We start from the raw sequence: 22,106 nt of genomic DNA, 5'->3' as shown, positions 1-22,106 counted from the left end.
GACGGGCGACGCTTTTTAATTAATTTCATCATCATCGTCGTCAACACCACCACGTGGCTCAAAAAATTTTTTTTGTTGAAAAGGTCTTCACCGAGATGTCTCATTCCTGCCCCCATCCCCACCCTCCTGGTTGGATGGGGTGTATACGAAGCCACGCTGAAGGCAGAACAGATAGGACTTAGGACAATCGGACGCGCGAGACACAGCAACAAGAGGGCCGAGATCTAGAATCTCCCACACAAAGGAACCTGTAGGAACCACTCATTTAAACCTTCCACCCAATCTCTGTTCCCTGACCCGACTTCAAGTTCCCACATCACCATGTTCCTCTCCCCACAGTCCAGTTTGTCAGTGTCCCTCTCAAAGCCCCTCTCAAAGCTCAGACCCCCAGGGGCACCCACAGAGGACCTGTCCTGTCCCTGATACAGATGTGAGGTCTGACGTCCTCAGACTCCGACACGCCGGGTGGCAGGGACCAGCCACTGGAGGCACGTCTGATGGGGGATGTCTGGGCACTGAGCCCCTGATTTGGGTTCATGCTTTAGAGGGACCCCTCTGGCCGTACCTCTCCATGGATGTTCCCACCCAAAGGCCCTGTCCCCTTCTAGAGCCTATCCCCTGTCTAGGCCAGCCTCTCCGGCAGGTGCATTCTCCTGAGATCACAGCACATCACTAGTGTGATTGCTGCAAGCCTGAAAGATGCCCACGGGGCGGGTGCTTGTTGGAGAGGGGTGTGATGTGGGAGCAGGAACGTGGACGGGGTAGACGTGTCCACGTGCACGTGCTCAAGGCCCCTTGTCATGCAGGACAGGGCCTGAGCTGAGGAGGGGGGTGGACCAGGGGCCAGCTTTCCCTCGTTCCTCCATGTCCCGGCGTGGCACTCTGAGAAATTCAAGAATTCTGTATTTGAACCTGGCCTTCCACCTTGTTAGGAGGGATTATTTGTCTGTGTAAGTCTGAAGCAGTGCTGGAGAGCAGGGCACAAACCAAGGAAAAGAAGACTTGATTCCTGCGGTCACGTTTTGCCTCTGTTCCGGATTGTTCCACCGCTCCCGTGTGCTGGAACGTGTCCTAGCCTAATCCGCTAGGGCCCTTCTAGGAGGCGGGCATGGCCGACGCGAACAAAGCTTAGTACTTATCAGCACCCAACGACAGCATCTAGTGAGCAGTTCAGAACAACAATGTGCACACGATGTCTATAATCATCTCCTACTGTATGTCTTTAAGGGGGTCAAGTTTGGGAAGCAATCCATTTAGACCAGGGAAAGGATAAGTGGGTAGCACTGAAGTCAGGGGAGGTGGACTAGCGTGAGATGACACCCCATAACCTTCTCCACTCCTCTGAGGCTGAGTCAGGCGCTCACGCTGGGAAGGAAGAGACAGGCCTGAACCCAGGCCCAGGGTTCTTCAGGGCGCAGCTCCACCAGCCATAGCAGTGCGACGGGCAGCGCTCTCACCCCAGATGTACAAGGATCAAGAGCTTTGCAGAGGAGCTGTTGTTGAGCTTGCGAGACAAACAGGCAACTTTAAAAATAGGGTATAGGGGTCCGCATGCCACAACTCCTGAGCCCGTGCCCTGGAACCCACGCGCCACAACTCCTGAGCCCGCGCTCTAGAGACCATGAGCCACAACTCCTGAGCCTGCACCCTAGAGCCTACAAGCCACAACTCCTGAGCCTGTGCTCTAGAGACCGCGAGCCACTACTGAGCCTGCGCTCTAGAGCCTGCAAGCCACAACTACTGAGCCCGCGCTCTAGAGACCACGAGCCACAACTCTTGAGCCTGCGCCCTAGAGCCCACGAGCCACAACTCCTGAGCCTGCGCTCTAGAGACCACGAGCCAAAACTACTGAGCCTGCGCTCTAGAGACTGCGAGCCACAACTGCTGAGCCTGCGCTCTAGAGACTGCGAGCCACAACTCCTGAGCCCGCGCCCTGGAGCCCACGTGCCACAACTCCTGCGCCCATGCCCTAGAGCCCGCGTGCCACAACTACTGAGCCCACGCTTTAGAGACCGTGAGTCACAACTACTGAGCCTGCGCTCTAGAGCCCGCGAGCCACAACTACTGAGCCCACGTGCCACAACTACTGAGCCCGCGAGCCACAACTCCTGAGCCTGCACTCTAGAGCCCATGAGCCACAACTACTGAGCCCGTGTGCCACAACTACTGAAGCCCATGCACCTGGAGCCTGTACTCCGCAACAAGAGAAGCCACTGCAATGAGAAGCCCACGCACCTCAACAAAGGGTAGCCCCACTCGCCACAACTAGAGAAACCCCGCACACAGCAACAAAGACCCAACGCAGCCAAAAATAAAGAAATAGGGTATAAGGATGAATGTATATATTCTAGGAAAAGTCTTGAGTTTAAGACAAAAAAAAATTGTAGGCACAGCTTTCCTGGACTTCAAAAGCAGGCATTAAGGACAGACTCTCCAAAATACATACAGGCTGTTCTCTTACATAAGTTTGCTTTATCTCAAATTCACTGACATGGGCTCAGGAAGGGACATCCTGGCACCCTGGAGGGGATGCTGACGTCTTAAGAGGCTGCCCTGGAAGGAGCCTCAGGAGCTTAAAGAGCCCACTTACCCAGTCCTGCTGCTGCTGCTTTTTATTTTATTTTATTTTATTTTATTTTATTTTATTTTATTTATTTATTTATTTGCTGCTGCTTTTAAAAAAGATTTTTGTTGCTGTTTTCTTTTTATCTTTTGACCCCCTTCACCAATTTCTCCCCCCCACCACTTCTGGCAACCACCAATCTGTTCTCTGTATCTATGAGCTTGTTTTTTTTTTTTTTTTTAAGATTCCACATATAAGAGAGATCATACAATATTTGTCTTTTTCTGTTTTGACTTATTTCACTTAGCATAATGCCCCAAAGTCCATCCATGTTGTTGTAAATGGCAGGATTTCCTTCTTTTCATGGGTGAATAATATTCCATTGTATGTACAGCACAATTTCTTTAACCACTCATCCATCCTATTTTTGCATGTTTTTCTTATATTCAACAATCTTGTTGAATATTAGTTCTGGTAGTTGATCTGTAGATTTTCCTGGATTTTCTATATAGACAATAATATCATCAGGAAATAACCATTTAGCTTTTTTCCTTCCCAATTCTTGTTGCCATTGCTTCTTTTTCCTTGTTTAATTAATTGCCTGAGTTAGAAACCCTGGTAAGCAGAAGTGGAGACAGCAAACAAACTTGTGTTTTTCTCTTCGTCAGCAGAAATGCCCACTAAGTGTGAGGATCCTTAAACCTTACCAGGATAAACCTTCTATTTCTGGTTTTATCATGAGTGTGATTTGGAGGAACTGAACACTGTTTCTGTCTCTATTAAGATGAAAATTTGGGTTTTTTTCCTCCTCCTTTGACCAAACAATGTAGTCATTTTTCTAATGCAAGTCATCCATGTGTTCCTTCAGGTAGGATTTCTTTAAACCTAGAAAGCCATCTGGGATGGTAGCTTTTGAGAACATTCCCAAATTATTCCATTGTGATTGGTCTACATTCTCTCTTCCAGAGTCAGTTTTGGCAAGTGAATTACTACGGGGGGAAGAGAATTCCCACTGCACTGGTCATTCTAGCTCTGAGCCTAGCACAGCCACGCGTTCACACAGGACAGTCCCCTTAGCATTTCAGAGCGTTATTCCAAGGTCTTTGGTGTCTGTAACTAATGGGGGGTCTGTTGTCACTCAAATCACTGTTTCCTCATGGATACCAGTCCTTTCTCTCTAGCAGCTCTCCAGAATTCTGTCTTTAATGTTCTTCAGTTTCACCATGAGGGACGTGCACATACATCACATCCAAGACTCACCAGGACTTCTCAGAAACACAAAAAAGTATAGACAGCAATATAACAAATGCCCATGATCCATGACATAGCTTAAGAGATAAAATATTACAGATATAACTGAAACACGTGCCGTATCTGAGCCCTCACTCCCTAGGTAGGAATAACCTCCTCATGCTGAACTCAGTCTATCGTTCTCAGGAATGTTTTTATTCCTTTAGTTAATATGTATCGACGTTTTTACTTGTTGAAAATTATATCTATATGGTGTCATTTTCTTCTGTAATTTCCTTTTTTGAGTTCATCCATTCTCACTGCAGTTTATTTCACTGAATAAATATGGCCAATTCATTTATCCATTCTCCTATTGGTGGACGTCTCTGTGGTTTCTGGCTTTCTGCTAAGCAAACAATGCTACAATTATTTTGTACACATTTCCCTGGGCACCTCTGAAGATGTACCTAGTACTGAAACTTCCAGGCCACAGGGACACCCACCATCACCTTTACTAGACATTTGCTCTCCAAGTCACTGTGCCAGGTTATACTGGCTCCAATAAAGTGGACAGACCCTTCAGGTCCACATCCTCATCCACACTTACATCAGCAGACATTTTTATTTTTGCCACTTTGGTGCTTTAATTGCATGCCTTTAATTATTAGAGAGGTTGAACCTCCACTTAATATTTATTGGCTGACTGGGTTTCCTCTTCTCCAAACTGCCAATTCATATACTTCACCCATTTATCTGCTACTCTCTGTTTTGTGTGTTGCAAATGTCTTCCCTGCTTTATGGTATCTTCTTAAACAGTGAAGGAGGAATTTTGATGTGCAACATCTTATGTGCGTAGTCAAATGTGTTAGTCCTTTCCCTTTTTGGTTTATTAGTTTTTATAAATCTTCCCAATGTCATAAATATATTCTCTTATATTTTCTACTGAAAGTTTTAAAGGTTTCTTTGCTTTTTGGGTTTTTTTTCCCCACATTTAGGTTCTTTACCTTTCCCCCACTTCCCAGAATTGATTTTTGTGTGGGGTAGAGATCTAATTTTATTCTTCCGCATATGTGGATAGCCAACTGTCCTAGCACAATTTATAGAGTAACTTGGTCATTCCCAGCTGACTTGTAACACACCGTCTGCAATATATCCAGCTGCCATATATGCATTGGAGCTACACTGTTTGGTTAATTGAAGCTCTCAATTTTATTCACTTGTCTATCTGTCTACCCCTAGGCCAATAACACTGTCTTAATTACTACAGCTTTGTAACATATCTTGACATCTGATTGGTGATCTCCCTCACCTTGTGCTTCTTCAAAACTACTTGGCTACAAATGCCTTTCTTCAATTTGGGGAACTTCTCAGCCATTATTCTTTTCAAATCAGATCTCTTCATTATCCTTTTCTCTCCCATATTCTAAATTCCTTCCTTCTGGATTTCCTAATGAACCTTCTCATTCTTTCCTTTGACTGCTAATCACACTTTTTACCTCTTTATCTCTCTTGCTGTATTTTGGATGATTTCTCCAGATAAATTTCCTAGTTCACTAATTCTGTCTTCAACTGTGTCTAACCTGAGAATTGTTTTTCACTTCAATGACTGTATCATTCATTTTTAGAAGTTCTTTCTTTTTTTATTTTTTAACCTCCCAATTCCTTTTTCATACCATCCTTTTCTGCATCATGGCTCTATTTCTTTTTAAGTCATTTTTTAAATTCTTAAAATATTTACCTTCATAGTGAACTTCAGGTTCTTCTATTAATTCAGATTCTTACAGGTTTGTATTCTCCTGTTTGTTAAGAGTTCCTGGCGCCACTCCCCTACTCCACCCGCCAGCCCCACTGCGGTAGATTTGTTTACATAGTTTATATCATTCTATTGTGATCTCATGTACAGTGCCAGCTGTTTTACCTCTGAATCCTGTACACTCTGGATGGTGGAAGCATCCCTACAGGCGGATTCTGACTTTGCCACTAACCGAGGCTTTAAGGACTTTAATAGTCGGTGTCTATTTTTATGTTCATGCTTTAACTTTTGATTTTTGTAGCACTGAGACAGAATAAACTTGGAGCCCACACCCATGTACGGCCCGGTCCTTTAACTTCCAATCCCCTTTTATGGTATAGGCAGATCTTCAAGGCAGAGAACTTTAGGCAAGGGTCCAAATTCTAGCTCCCACACCTCCACTGGCCAAAGTCTCATCTATCTCTGGACATCAGCATTCTAGCCCCCATGCCCTGGGCCCATTCTAGGACCAAACCCAACAAAGGCCAAGACCTAACAACAGCCACAAAGGAATATATTTGTTTCCACTGCTCTGCTTCTCTCTTTACTTATTATATAATGAACTACGTATCTAACGTTTTTATCTGTAGCAGGAAGGGATACATTTGCATTAGCTTCGTCTAATGTGCTTGTAGGAAATCTAAACTACATTTTTCTTAAAACACTCTCTTTTCTGTAAAAATCCATTTCACCGTCTCCTCATAGTATAACATTTTACTCCTGGAGCAAGAAGGTTTCGTTTTGTTCTTCTAGTCACCTGAAGGCTATCTGTGCCTTCCGAGGCTGGAAATGATCTCAACAACACAGTTAAAATTGTTCAAACTATTTTTCTGGCATCCCTATTCAGAGACAGCATTTACTATCGGAAGTTACATCCAAAGATTCCGTCAGCAGGTCTATTCAAACTCGTCTATTTGGGGATTCACGTCTGGCTACACTGACACAGCCCAGCTCCTCTCTCGGCGGCTGGTCCTTCCACCGTTTGAATAATTCCGCCCCATGTCTCAGCCAGGAAGCTCTCGCTGTGTCTGCGAACGACATCCGCGAAGACCCACCACCTCACGCTGTGCTCCTCAGAGGGGTCAGAGCAGGTCGTCACTGTGCACAGTCCGGGAATGCTGCTGCTACACGGGCTATGAGCACAGGACCAGCCAGGAGAGCGGGAAGAGGAGAGGGCTGCGGTGTGGGTCCTGGGGCCGCCACCTCCCCATCAGCCACGGTGCATATGGTGGGCCAGTCACTTAACCCCTGTGGACCTCATTTTCCTTATCTGCAAGGTGACAGGGTTAGACCGGTGACCTCTGGGGTCCCTGACAGACCTCGGGGAAAATGCACAGAGTGCAATTTGATTCCTACAGAATGATCAATGAAATTCCCGTCGATCCCTCTATGACTGTGTTTCCTTCTCTCAGGACGTTAAGAGTAAAGGACTCACGAGGAGTAACTGTTGCTGAAACAGGACACAAAGAGCAACCCACTGCACACAGATGTGTCTTCACCTACAGCACAGTGTTACCTTCTCACCCCCGGCCCTTGCTCCTGCCAGACACCCGGGCCCAGGAGAAAGAGAGAATCCTGTTTACACCAGCTTCCAGGTCCATTCCGTTTCAGTGCAGTATTTACAGATGCTACAGATGTAGGAAGCAGTGGCTAATAAGACAGATAGGTAAATAAAATAAGGCAAATATTTTAAAGGTCACCCATTTGGAGATAAGAAGTAGTACAAGGAAAAAAATGTATCCATTCAGAATCAGAATAATCATCCCTGGGCTCCTCCTGCCATCCCTACAGGGAAAACAGAGCCCAGACAACAGCTGGGACGTGCTGCCCCCGCCCCCCCCCCCCGACGTCTACTCTCACGTCCCCGCCTCTCCTCTTCCCCTCCCCCAACACCACTGTCCGGCAAAGGATTTTCACGTCAAAAAGTGAGTAACACTGAAGCTTATTAAGGTTGCTCCCTTAGTATCTGCCCTCAACACTAACGAACAGGCTGTTATCCAAAATCATTCTGTTGGGGATTGGGAGAGGGGGGTGGGGGGGTTGGGGTGGTCCACAATACCCAAAACATCATATTTTGCATGTTGGCTTTTATGTGGCAATTCACTACCAGCTTGGGCTAAAAACCCAATAACCCAAGATAAATGGAAGCAAAGGAATACCAGTGATGTGCAATACAAAAGGCCTATCTTTTTCAACTTAACATCCAGGGTCGTCACTCCGTGGGCACTCCTAAATGCTGAGCCTGCTGGGCAACAAAGACCCACAGGCCTACATTTAAGCAAGGCTTTTGTTTTCAGGAGGATTTATCCACTCCTTAGATGATTAGCCCAGGTGGGGTCCAGTCAGAAAAGGGAAATCAATCTAGGTATTTCATACAGAGGGATGTGGGATCCAACTTCACAAGCGATGGAGGAGAAGAGAAGCCACACAGGGGAAGGGAGGCAAATATTCCCCCAGTAGAAGCCCCACCCTCCTGCAGGCTGGGAGGACAAAGGGAGGAGATGGTGTGACTGCAGAGCCCCGGAGCTGGCTCCACCCAGCAGGAGCTGGGACCATGGAGGGAGGGGCTGAGAGGCTGCCTTGGGCGGGGCAGGGGGAGGGAGCCATGCCCTGGGAGATGCAGGGGAGACGAGAGCGTGGTGAACGGAGCTGAGAGAAAACAGACAAGTGACCGTCACACGGACCCAATAAAGTCTGAAGGTGACCCCTTCCCTGAGGAGCTGTACAGCATCAGTGGCCACGTACCATTCAGAAAACGGGGTGCTGAGGACACAGCACCTCCCCCCAGCAAACATCTTAACTCTGTTCTTCCTGTAGTTTCCTGCCTGATAATGCCCACTCCCTTTCACGCATCTTCGTTTCGTTATCATGGAGACTTCTCACAGCCTCACTAGATTTCATTTAATGGGTAGAATGTCCAAGAAGAGCGTGATTTTCATGGCACACTTGGCTGCCATGGACCCCTGTGCCAGGCGGACTAAGCTGACCGAGGAAGGAAGCTGGCTGCAAGGCGCAGCCTGGCCTTGGGACCACTCGTGGAAGGAAAGGAGCCTGCTAGAGACGGCGACCATCACCCTGCTCCTGGCCTTGCAGCCTGGATGGTGCACAGCAGCGAGGGCAGCCCGCCCCGGGGTGGGGGGTGGACACCCCAAGTGACATAACACCACGTCCCACCACCACAATTGGGGATGGCTTCACCCCAGTTGTCCGTAACATGAGCAGGGGGACTCAGGGTGAAGAGGAGCTGTTTCTAAATAAGCACTTGTACTAGGAGTTGAACCTGAACAGTGATCACCCTAAGAAGCTGTCAGCAACGACTGAAACAGTCATCCCCGCGACAGTGAGCTGGGACAGACCAAACAGGAGACTCGTGTGCCAGCCTGGAAAATGAGTTTGAGAAGGTCTACAGAAAAAGTCCTTGCATACGTGAGCAACGACTCTTGATAACAATAAGGAAAAGCTTCGCGGGAGAAAGACAACAGGAACTCAGGCAGCGGGCTTAGACAGCCATGTGAGAATTCAGAGCAGAACCCATTGGATCAGCTGATACCCCGCTGAGGTCAGAAATGCACCAGAGAACTGGGATGCAAAGGAGGTTTTCAGGGATAAGCAGCAAACAAGCTGAGAAACACAGGTCTACGTTTCCCGTTAGGGATTCCACACAAACTCCCCAACATAACCTCTGCTTCTCTCTGAGCCAAGGTCGCCATCCCGGGTCAGCTATGGGAACTGTGGGCCAGGACGGGGCGGGCTTGTGTGTGAGGTGGGGGGCACACTTGTGAATGGAGCTGTGTGTTTAATAAAGTCTTCTGAAATTTGGAATTGCTGCCCGTCAGTGATTTACCGTTAAGCACTTCTCCCTGGGATCTTGCACTTCTAAAAATACTATTTGCTTTTTATTTAACACTGAGCCTTTTGATGTTCTAGAATACGAAAATAGTGTCTTATTATTTTAAAAGCTTAAGAGAGAAACTAGCCATATTATTAGAAAAAGAAGATATATGCAGCTATAGTCTGTTCAAATATCAAGAGGTGTGACTTTTCAAATTCACATTTCAATCTTTATTTACATAAGACTTCTAGAAGTAGTGGGTGTAAATATTAAATCACCCAAGCTTGGGTGAAATTTTATTGAGAATAACTACAAATAAAGGGAAACTGATTTTTTAAAGTCACTTTCTGAAATTTAGATGAAAAGAATATCGAGCATTAACGAAAAAATGATATATTTACATATCAATATAGGTTTTCTGTGTGCAGATTCATCTCCTAGGAAACATACAGAGGCAAGCTTGGGGAATTACAAAGGAAGGAAAACCCTAATCAAATAGGTACTGTTGTTCAAACAGAACATTAGCTTAAATGATCCAATCAGGTGCTTGGGCCAAATTTTTTTTTTCTTTAAGCCCTGCGTGCCAGAAGACGACCTCTCAGAGCATGAAGAATCCACATTACATTCCAACTGTTTGCCCAACAGATGGGGGATTTGAAAGATACATTCCATGGAAATGGGATAAGAACAAGGAAGGTCCTGGTTAGTCACCAGCATTAATGCAATCTACCCATAATGGGGTCATATTATTTACTCGAAAGCCAGGGCATGTTTGGCCGTTAGAGTGAATCACCCGAAATACAGTAAGTTCGAGTTGCTGGATCTTTGATGTCAGGATTACACCACAAAACGCGATACACCCTGCAGAAAGCTCCCGGAAGATAGAGGACAAAAAGTAGAGACGCACACTGGGGCAGGTCTGCCACCAACCTTTGTCTTCATATTTGTCTGATGACGTCACAGAGTCAGAGGTTCGCGTGGGCGATAACTGACACAGTTCTAGGCCTCAGTTTAAAACAGTCATTGCCTCTCACTATAAAACAAGTCGCCTGCAATGCAGCACGTAAAGACTATAGTTTACTGACTCAGTCTTCTGCTTATCAAAAACAGCAATGTGTTTCTCTAAAGATCTTTAGGGGGCAATCCTGAAAATACTCACACAGACACACACACACACAGAGACACTCCTGCTTTCTATGTGGAAATTAAACACAATTCTATCTTACTGCAATATGAAGACTGCAAATTTAAAATTAAAAAAAAAACAAAAACCAAGAATTACAGTGGTTTCAAACCTATTAGCTTGTTTTTAGGACAAGTTCAGAATTAGTAACAAGGGTATCATGATGCTAACACACACTTTACGATTTTCTGCCCAGCACAGGAGACTGAGAATCTGACCCTGGTCACGTTAAGACCTCCCTTTACTTTGAATTAATGGTGTGAATACTGTGTTTCTCCTTCTGAAATCTGTGGTTTGTGTGAAGTTTATGCAAACATGAAAGAAAAGCTTAAAGAGGGAAAAGAGAAAAAAACAACGTTGATTCCTATTTGGATAAGTAAATGAGGTTAGGACTTTTCTCTAAGATGTACTCAAATAACCTCTATTTTAACCATATCCAGAGACCTGTTCCCTTCCCTGAACCCTGTGTTTTAGAAAGAATTTAAAATGTATATTCAATTTCTATTTCCAGTCTGAAGCTGGAAACAAATTAGTTTGCAGCCGGGTAGAATGCTAAGAAAAGCTTATCTGCACCTTTTTATTCACATCCCTCATTCCTTAGAAACGTAACCGCTGTTTTTATGAACTTTGTTTTATGGATCTAATATTTAAGGCCAAGTCTACCTTTTATGTCACAGCAAGAAGGTTAATGCACTTACAGACTCCCCCGCAATGCATCTTGGGCAAGGCTGGGCCCAGCTCTTTCCACCATCCTGAGGAACCTATTTAACAAATCACAGCCGCAGGTGAATCAGAACGGTGGTGATTTACACTTTTCATTAGACATTTAAAGGCTGGTTTGGTGGGAGCAGAAACCTACCCCCACGCTTGGTCGCCCCTGGCTGCCGTCTGGCCTCGGTGCAGGGAGGTAGCCTCTGGGCTGGGCATCTGGTGACCCGGACTCCTTGCTGCCCCAGGACGCAGGCACGCGCACCTTCGCCTGGGGGCAGCCCCGCTCCGGCGACGCTGCTTCTAATCTCCTGCATGCCCGTTTCTGCAACAAACAAAATCTCACTTGAGATGGCCTCGTAAAGCACACAACACTCTAATTGAATTTGCTTTCTGAGAACCTCAGCTCAAAGACAGACCCCTGTGGAGCTGGGCAAGTTTATAGGACATTTGAGGAGATGACTTTAAACTTTATCTTTCGGGAATAAACACCATCAATTACACTTAACCTCATTATTTCTAGCATTGTCTGATATTTACTTAGCTTTATGGATTTAAAATAGTCATTTTAAACAATTTTTGCCGAAACTCTTGTAATAAACTATTGTGACTGGTTTATTGATATTGAAAATGTAAAAAACCTATAAATTTTGTTCAAGAAACTAGTTATACGCTTCAATACATTTTGCCTGGTATCAAGGCAAATACTTTCTTAATACAATATGAATAATTCACATGTGGATAATTCTTTGTCTTCCTGACACTGAAGAGTAAACTAATTTTATTTATTTCAAAAGTTGCACACACAGCCCATAACTGATAACCTTTGGGAAAGTCAGCATGTGGCTTTTGCTTCCCCATGAACTAAAGGTGAATTACAAAAGCAACCCTCCAATGCTAAAGGAAAGCGGTTCACTCTCTAAGTGCGAAGACTGTGTACTTTGCGGGGTAATGATGTTTTCAGTGACACAGAGCTGAGGGTCAGGAGGTCCACCCCTTGCCAGCGCCAGCATTCCGTCCTGGGTCCCTGGGCCAGCGGGCGGCCCCGCTGGTGGACAGCTCCCACCTGAGTCAGGAAACACCCTAGTACACGGGGGGCCTGCACACCCACTTCGGTCACTGGCAAACCATCGTCATGACTGGTGCCAAATCTGTTCATTATCTGTCCTATTATTTATTTATGGTTTTCTAAATTGACTTTTTTTACTTAATGGATTTATCTACTATATTGATGGAAACCTCCTAGCATGGGTTTAGAGTGCTAGTGTTAGTCTTCCCTGACATGCCTTAAAACAGATACCTGAGGATGAAAATGGAAAACGTTGACATCTGAGCCCCTTAAACCATTGAGAATAATGTCCTGGGGTAAATAAAGTGTGGAATCCAGGTGGCTGAGACAAGGGCAGAGGCAGTCAGCCCCCTCCCTACAGTTCCTCCTGAACACCGGGCAATACAGAAAGGTCACAGTCACTTCCGCATTGAGCCACACCCTGGGCACAACCTGAAATCAGAGAACACTGACATCTGAGAATACGGCCAGTGAGAAAGAAAAGCCACCAAACCCCAGTGCGGGGTCCCCCCTACTCCAGCCCACACCCCCAGCGTGGCTCCATGCTGAGCAAGGGCAGAAGCTGTGAGCTGGACGGAGCGGGGACGCCAGTGTGGGTGTGAGTCATCGGCCTCCGGAAAGCCCACCCAGACACGGCAGCCCGGGGGGGAGCCTGAGCCCCGGAGCACAGACTCCAGGCAGGACCTCCAAAGTCCACACCGTGGAAACCGATGCCATTTAAAGAGGCTCTCCTCCAAACTCACAGCTCCTGAGAGGGAACCAGGCAAATGAGTTGGGGGAGTGCCCCTTGGGTGCTGGGTGGTGAAAATGAGAAGGAGAAAGAGGGGAAGTTAGGGTCCTGCAAGCAAGGAGGACCGTAACACCCAGGAGCCTCACACCCTCCCCTGTCCATCACCAAAACAGACAGACAGACAGACACCTGCTACACCTGGACTCAGCCAAATTAACAGAACTGCCATTAGACCAGCAATCTTTACAAAACACCCATTAACATAAAAATCCCTCCTGAAAAACAAGCAGGAATCAAAAGAAGATTGTAATTCAATCAGTCTAAAAACATACTTAAATGCTCAAACAAGCATTTGAAGATACGAAAAACCACCTTGAATTAGAAATGTAAAATGTAAAAACAGAAAGGGACAAAAGCAGGGAGAAACCAAAAGAGACCTGAATGAGTTCAGGAAAGTAATGGAAGGAAAAAGCACAATTATCTCAGAAATGAGGAATAAATTATAAAATGCACTAAGGAGAATAAATTCAAGTGAAAATTAATAAAAGGCACTAAAGAAGGACAGGAGCACAACCAAGAGAAGGAAAAGAACATAAAGAAAAAGAGGGTAGGAAAGGAAGCAGTGGAAATGGAAGACAAAGAAGGAACAGTGTTCATAAATCAGAGTTCCAAAAAGAGGAAAACAAAATAATGGAGCAAAGCTAATGTTTAAAACTGTAACCTAAGAAAACTTCCCCAAAACAAAAAAAATGACTGAATCTTAAAATGAAAAGGCTCACAGGGCACCTGGGAAAATTAACCCAGAATGATCAACACTGAGATATATATCCTAATAAAACTAGGAGATTTTAAAGATAAAGATAAAATCCTCAAGGCCCCTGGGCATGCAGATCAATGAAAGTGCAAAGGGAACTGGACTGGAATCAGGTTTTTCAAAACCAACATACAAGTAAGACGACAATGGAGAAATATTCTTTTCAATCTCAATGAAAGAAAATATGAAATAAGAATTTTAAATCCAGCAAGCTGTCCTTCAAATATCAAGATTACAGAAAAAGAGTTTCAACATACATGAATTTAGAGAATACTACACCTATCAGCCCTTCCTGAGGATTCTACGTGAAGGTGAGCTTTATCTCACCAAGTGATGACTGGGAAAATTCCAGCATAAGGATTTTTTGTAAGCATTTGAAAGTATTTAGATGTACATCTAAGACTAAATTTAAAATAAAGGTGGGATTAGGTCGAAAGACTAATGTGCAAATATTAAATATTCTGACAATCAGAAATAATTCAACTAAAATATGAGAGGGCTTCCCTGGTGGCGCAGTAGTTGAGGGTCCACCTGCCGATGCAGGGGACACGGGTTAGCGACCCAGTCCAGGAAGATCCCACATGCTGCAGAGTGGCTAGGCCCGTGAGCCATGGCCGCTGAGCCTGCGTGTCCAGAGCCTGTGCTCTGCAACAGGAGAGGCCACAACAGTGAGAGGCCCGCGTACTGCAAAAAGAAAAAAGAGAGAGATGAAGGGGGAGGGAAAGAGGAAAAATTCTGACTGTGTATAGGCCAATACTGTATAAGTGACAGGAGCATATTAAACGATACTGGGAAAAACTTGATAAGTCAGACAGTAAAGAGTTAAATGATAAAACCGATTACTAAGGACATTAAAATAGGTTTAAATACAAAACTAATCACTAGAAAATACAAATCCTCCTAAATCTAAAATAAAAAATCTCAATAAAAAAGCAAAGAATACAGATTGCATAAAGAAATAGCAAATATAAGGAAACATACATAATTATGGAATATTATGATAGAGTTGCATGCAAATAAATCAGTCACGTCAAATATTAATGAGCTTAACTCACCTATTTTTAAAGAAAGGTTTTAAATTTGGTTCACAAAACAAGACCCAATTATATGCTGTATACAAGAGGCACACCTAAAATAAAATGATTTTGAAAGGCTAAAAATAAAAAGAATGGACAAACATATACCGGCAAATGAAAACAGAAAGAAGGAATAGACCAAGTAGATTTCAAGCCACAAAGCATTAAATACAACAGAGGACATATTTAATGCTAAAAGCCATAGCTCACAGTGAAGACTTAATGCTCATGAACATCTATGCACCAAACAACATAACCACCACCTTTACAAAGCAAAGACTATACAGAGATACAAGGAGACAAAATCATGCTAATCATAGGAGACTTAATACACCATCCTCAGTACAAGGCAGAGCAAGGGTTCCAAAAAGTAAGAAGAAGACAGATGATCTAAGTGGTGTTCTCAATCAAGGTAGATCTTACGGATATTTACTGAACTTCATACCCTGATAACACAGAATCACATCCTTCTCAAGAACCTACAGCACATTCACAACAACTGATCATATATTAGGTCACAAAGGAAGCATCAATAATTTCCATGAGGTAGAAATATTGAAAATAACACTTTCTGATCGCAATGCAATAAATCTATACATTATTAACAGAAACAAAAAACAGAAAGGCACATCCACTTGGATATTTTAAAACCTGATTATTGACTCCCAGATGAAAGAGGAAATATAACCTGAAAGCACAGAATTTAAAAAATAATTACAAGGAAAACACTACCTATCAGAATCTATGCAATGGATTTAAAGCAGTTATCAGAGAAAAATTCATTATACTAACATGTTACCAATAAAAATGAAAGCATAAAATTAATGAATTAATAAAATCTCAGCTCATAAAAACTAGAAAAAGAACAACACAGTAACCCAAAAGAAAACACAAGGAAGGAAATAATGGAGGGAAAAGCTGATTAATGAAGTAGAGGTTTTTCCATCGAAAGATAGTAGATGTAAATCCTGGGGATTTGGGGGTGGGGAGAGAGGAATTAACAAAACAGACAATCCACTGGCTAACTTAACCAAGAAAAAAAGGGGAGAAAGCACAAATACAGAAAATAAGAAATGACACAAGGGAACTAAAATGAAACACAAGAAATTTTAAAAATCGTAAGAGACTATTTTGCAGATTTGTATGCAAATGAATTTGAAAAGGTAGACAAAATGGATAACTTCCTAAGAAAATTCAGATGACAAAACCTGACCCCATCAGAGATAGGAAACTTAAACAGATGCCTGTGGTAGAAAAAAACCCAGAAAGGGTTATGAGCAAGTACCCCACAAGAAGCACCAGGACCAGCCGGTTCCACAGGGGAATTCCACTAAACTTTCAAAGATCAGATCATTCCAGTGCACTACACAGAAATTATTCCAGAGCACCGAGAAGGAAGGAAACTTTCCAACTCCTTTTATGAAGCCTGTATAACTCTGATAAATCAGATAAACAGAACAAAGAGAGAAAACTGCAGACCAGTATCACTCATGAATTTCAATGCAAAAATATTACATAAAATATTAACAAATAGAATTAAATATCACATTAAGCAATCACATATCATGACCAAGTAGGATATTTTTCTAGAAATGAAAGTTGGGTTCAGTATTAGGAAATCCATTAATATCATTCACTGTATTAATAAAGCCAAGGAAAAATTAATATTATCTCCATAGATGCTGAAAAATCCTTTGACAAAATTAAAACCCATTTATAAAAACTAAAGAAAATAGGAATTGAGTGTTATATTCTTTTTTTTTTTTAAGTTGTTGTAACTATTTTTTTAATTAATTAATTAATTTATGGCTGTGTTGGGTCTTCGTTTCTGTGCGAGGGCTTTCTCTAGTTGTGGCAAGCGGGGGCCACTCCTCATCGCGGTGCGCGGGCCTCTCACTATCGCGGCCTCTCTTGTTGCAGAGCACGGGCTCCAGATGCGCAGGCTCAGTAATTGTGGCTCACGGACCCAGTTGCTCTGCGGCATGTGGGATCTTCCCAGACCAGGGCTCGAACCCGTGTCCCCTGCATTGGCAGGCAGATTCTCAACCACTGCGCCACCAGGGAAGCCCCGAGTGTTATATTCTTAACATGAAAAAATATACATAGCTTAATCCTAAAGCCAGTATCTTATTTATTGGAAAAAGACTAGCGGCATTTCCACTAAGATCAGGAACAAAGCAAGAATGCCCAGTCTCCACTTTGGTTCACCATTGTCCTCGAGGTATTATGTACCCAATAGTTACAGAATGGCCATCATCAAAAAGTCTACAAATAACAAATGCTGGAGGGGGTGTAGAGAAAAGGAAACCCTTGTACACTGTTGGTGGGAATGTAAATTGGCACAGCCGCTATGGAAAACATTATGAAGGTACCTTAAAAAAATAAAAAGAGAACTACCTATGACCCAGCAATTCCACTCATGGGTATATATCTGGAAAAAATGAAAACTCAAATTCAAAAAGATACACACACCTCAATGTTCACAGCACCACATTTACGACAGCCAAGACACGGAAAGCAACCCAAGTTCCCATCAACAGACGACTGACGCAAGAAGATGTGATGTATATGCACAATGGAATATTACTCAGCCATAAAAAATATCGAAATATTGCCATTTGTAGGAGCACGGATAGACCTAGAGAATATTACGCTTAGTAAAGTAAGTCAGACAGAGAAAGACAGATACTGTATGACCTCACTTATATGTGGAATCTAAAAAAATATTACAAATGAATCTATATACAAAACAGAAACAGACCCATCAGATATAGAAAACAAATTACCAAGGTGGGGGGAGTAGGAGTACTGGACTAACAGACACACACTACTGTGCTTAACAACAAGGATTTACTGTAGAGTACAAGATATTATACCCAATATCCTGTAATAACCTACAAAAGAATACAATCTGAAAAAAAAAATTTCACAAGTACACCTGAAACTAACACCTTATTGTAAATCACCTATACTTCAACGAGCAAAAGGAGGGGTAGTGCTGGTGATAAACAGATACACAGACCAATGGGACAGAAGTTCAGAAAGAAACCTGAATGTGTGTGAAAATCTGGCATCTCGAGCCAGTGGGATAAAGATGGACTCTTTAATACATGGTGCTGGGACAACCGGGCAGCCATTTGGAAAAAGATAAAATACAATCTGTATCTCATACCACATAGAAAAATAAACCTCAAATGGATTAGGGAGCTAAATGTAAAAAAGAAAAGAAACTATAATTCCTAGAAGAAAATGCGAATAGATGCTTCTCGGTGTAGGGAAAGACCTTCTAACTATGACTCAAAATCCAGACCAACAAAACAAAAATTGATAAATTTGACTATATAAAAATAAAAATGTCTGCAGGGCAAAACAAAACAAAACCCTAAACAAAATAAAGAGATAACTCCAAGTTAGGGGGAAAGATTTGCAGCATACACCACAAGAGAAGAGCTAATAACCCTAATACATGAAACTCTCATAAAAATTGAGGGACAAAGCAGCAGAAACCCAAGAGAAAAATAGGGAAAAAAAGACGTGAACAGACAACTGATGAACAAAGTTATAAACATGGCCTCCAAACACGGGAAAAGCTCCAACTCACGTATATTTACAGACGTGAAGATTCAGACAGTATCAAGATCCGCTGTCATCTGTCAGGCTGGCAGAACGTTGAAGGCGCGATGCAGCCTCTGTTGGTGAGGCTGTGGGAAGCAGGCGCATTGCTGACGGGAATGCCAACTCTGCAGGGAAATTCGGCGGTACATAGCAAAGGCACACGGTTTAACTCAGAAACGACACCTCTAGGAATCTGCCCTCCAGGCACAGCAACAACGGTGTGAAAAGTAAAAACTGCACAGCGTTATTCATGGCAGCACAGGTTAAAGCGCTGGAAACCACCTAGATGGAGAGTGGCTGGGCAAACCTGGTACTCTGCAGGCAGTGGAGCGCCATGCAGCAGTACAAAGGAGGGGGTCCCTGGCTTGCAGTGATTTCCATGATACACGGTGAAGTAAACAGACAAACTGCAAAATAATATCTATAATCTGCTATCCTGCATGTAAGAAAGAAGGGGATAGAAGACATTATACACCTCTCTGCTCATCTGTGCAAGAGAAATACTGGGAGGATATATCAGAAGCTGAAGAGAGTGGGTGGGAAAGGGCTGGCCAGAAGGGGGCTGGCACCAGGGATGAGGTGGGAGCCCCACCCTGCTGAGCTTGTTCTTGGGTAGCTCTGAGTCTTAGAACCGTAGTAACACTTCATGTGCCCAAACAATAAATTTGAAATTTAAATCCAAAAGCATGTCAGGGAGAGGGGACCCAAATGGAACACACACAATAACAAATGAACAGAACTGTATTACAAAAGAATAACATAGCCACTGAAGGACAGAACCATCCTCAGGGAGCCTTGAAAATACTATTCTGACTAGAAACTTAAAAGGCTAATGACAGACAAAAAGAGCCCATTAGAAATTATGGAAATGAAAAGTATAGTTATGGAAAAACTCAGTAGATCACTAAACAGTGAGTCACTGATGAAAAATAACTAATCAACTATGAGACAGAACGAAAAAAATTCCCTGGACCGCAGCACAGAGTCAGAGACACACAAAACTATGAAAACCAGTGAAGGAGAATGAAGGTAGATTGAGAAGATCCAACACACATACATCCTCCAGATTTGGAGGGTTAAAATAAATAAATGATAGTGAGGCAATATTTGAACTAATGACAGAATTTTTCAGAACCAAGGCATGAAATGAACTAGATTTGAAAATCCAACCAAACGCCACACAGGATTGACAGAAAAAGAACCCATATCCAGACATATCACAATGTAACTGCAGAACTTCAAGGATAAAGAGAAAAGCAAAGAGGCCGCCTCTTTAAAAGTACCTCTTTTAAAGTAAAGAGGCTGTATGCAATTACTGACTCTAGTTAGTAAATCTGTTTCTCGCAGGGTTACCAGTTTTGAAGCTTTATTGGCATACTAGGATTGAATAAATAGGTAAATATATTGTGAATAATGAGAGCCAGCTTTCTATTAATGAAGAAAAATTACAAATAAAGAAAGGGAGAAGGCTACAATGAACCCAGGGGTGCTGGATTAGAAATGGAATTATTAGTATGAATGCACAGTTTTTAATACATATCCAGATAGAGATACAGAGATATATATACATATGTATATATATATATATGTAAATACAAATATATATACATTTACACACATATAAAATATGTATTTTATAATGTATACATTATAAATATGTATATAATAAATACATTTCCTAGCTATGTCTGCTGAGGACAATAGCATCCTAGCAGCAAGACTACACGTAAGCCCCTAGATACTGGTTTCTAAATATCATTCTCCCATTAAAGGAATCTGGGCTCCGTGGAAAGTGGTTTATTCAGGGATGGAGCAAGGAAAATATAAGCTGAGCCTTAAACATTTTCTGGCACCCAAAATAAGAAAATTGTTTTTTTTTAAAGGACAAGGGCACATCAAAAAAAATTAGCACCAACCTGAAGGAGTTCCTAATGGCCAAAGCTGAAACAGCTCAAGCAATAAAATAAATAACAATAGCAGTGGATTGTAATCCACAGAATAAATACCCGTGAGGCTAACCGAAACAAAAATAATTGAATAATTGGGGGAGAAAGAATAGTTCTTCCTTGCAGATGAATTCTAATTAATAAGTATAAAACGAATAAGGGAAAGACAAAATCATCATTAAGTATATACCACACTGAAAAATATTTCAGGCAAGATTTACTAACAGATGCTAAATCAGTAGGCAAAGGTTTAAGGAGAAGTAGGATATGGCACAGTCTCAAAGTATCTCCCCCAAGGTATGTATTAATTACAAAGAGAAAACCAGTAACTTTACAGGGGTTGAAACCACCTTCATCCAGAGATAGAATGAAGGTTAATATCACCAGTAATGAGACATCCTGACATCATGGACCCCCGATGGGATGCACTAAAAAAGTGTAACATCACCTCTGTGATATTTGTGTCCGAAAATGCACGGCCTCAACCTCATGACAGAAAATGCTGGACAACCCAAATTGAGTGACGTTCTTCTGCAAAATAACTGACCAGTGCTCCTTAAAAGTGCCAAGGTCGGGACTTCCCTGGTGGCACAGTGGTTAAGAATCCACCTGCCAATGCAGGGGACACGGGTTCAAGCCCTGGTCCGGGAAGATCCCACATGCCGTGATGCAACTAAGCCCGTGCACCACAACTGCTGAGGCTGAGCTCTAGAGCCCAAGAGCCACAACTACTGAGCCCGCGTGCCACAACTACTGAGCCCGTGTGCCACAACCACTGAAGCCCACATGCCTAGAGCCCATGTCCCACAACAAGAGAAGCCACCGCAATGAGAAGCCCACGCACCACAAGGAAGAGTAGCCCCACTCACCGCAACTAGAGAAAGTCCGCGCGCAGCAACAAAGACCCAACACAGCCAAAAATAAATAAGTTTACTAAAAAAAAAAAAAAAAGTGCCAAGGTCAGGAAAGACTGAGGAAGCCTCATAGACTGGAAGAGTCTAAGCAAACACCAGGACTAAGTGCAATGTGGGGTCCTGGATTAGATCCAGGAACAGAAAAAGGATGTTAGTGGGAAAACAGGTGAAACTGGAGTAAGGTCTGTAGTTTGGCTAATTGTCCTGCACCAATGTGAACTTCATGGTTTGCTAATTGTACTACGATTATGTACGCTGTTTAGGTGAAGGGTGTTCATGAATTCTCTATATTTGGGTTTCTGTTTTTGTTTTTTTTCCCCAACCTTTCTGTAAGTCTAAAACTATCCGGAAATACAATTTTAAAAATGAAGGTAAGAAAGTCTCTCGTACCCACTGTGGCATGTATGCCACACTTCTAGAAATACGGATGCAAGCCAAATTGCCTTCCCACAGCCCGCTAATTCTAATTTTTCCCTGTTGAGCAACGTAAAATAAACAGTGACAGGTGTATAAGATAAAAATCCTTTCCGATGTGTTAAGACAGCTCTCAGGTACTTTGAGGCTATTCTCTCCAGCCAAACTTACCTAGTGCCTTTCACTATCCCGTTCTGAGGTTTTCCACAGTCTTCCCATC

General features: G+C 43.1%; 1 protein-coding gene across 2 annotated transcripts in view; it reads right to left on the bottom strand.

The window, feature by feature from the left end:
- The window catches only part of C1H10orf143 (chromosome 1 C10orf143 homolog), a 40,489-nt gene that overhangs the window by 1,971 nt on the left and 16,412 nt on the right, over window positions 1-22,106 (bottom strand). The window contains exons 2-3 of one of the 2 annotated variants that reach the window (XM_060093885.1): window positions 11,460-11,633; window positions 11,264-11,361 (exon numbers count right to left, since the gene is read on the bottom strand). In XM_060093885.1, the coding sequence (XP_059949868.1) occupies window positions 11,272-11,361; window positions 11,460-11,633 (264 nt within the window). In that variant the 3' untranslated portion in view covers window positions 11,264-11,271. The remainder of the gene's footprint in view (window positions 1-11,263; window positions 11,362-11,459; window positions 11,634-22,106) is intronic. The other variant, XM_060093799.1, reaches the window with a different exon arrangement.

Source organism: Mesoplodon densirostris, chromosome 1 (assembly GCF_025265405.1).
Source record: "Mesoplodon densirostris isolate mMesDen1 chromosome 1, mMesDen1 primary haplotype, whole genome shotgun sequence".
Taxonomy (NCBI): Eukaryota; Metazoa; Chordata; class Mammalia; order Artiodactyla; family Ziphiidae; genus Mesoplodon; species Mesoplodon densirostris.
The sequence above is the reverse complement of the archived record's forward strand: the minus strand, read 5'-3'. Positions and strand labels throughout refer to the sequence as shown.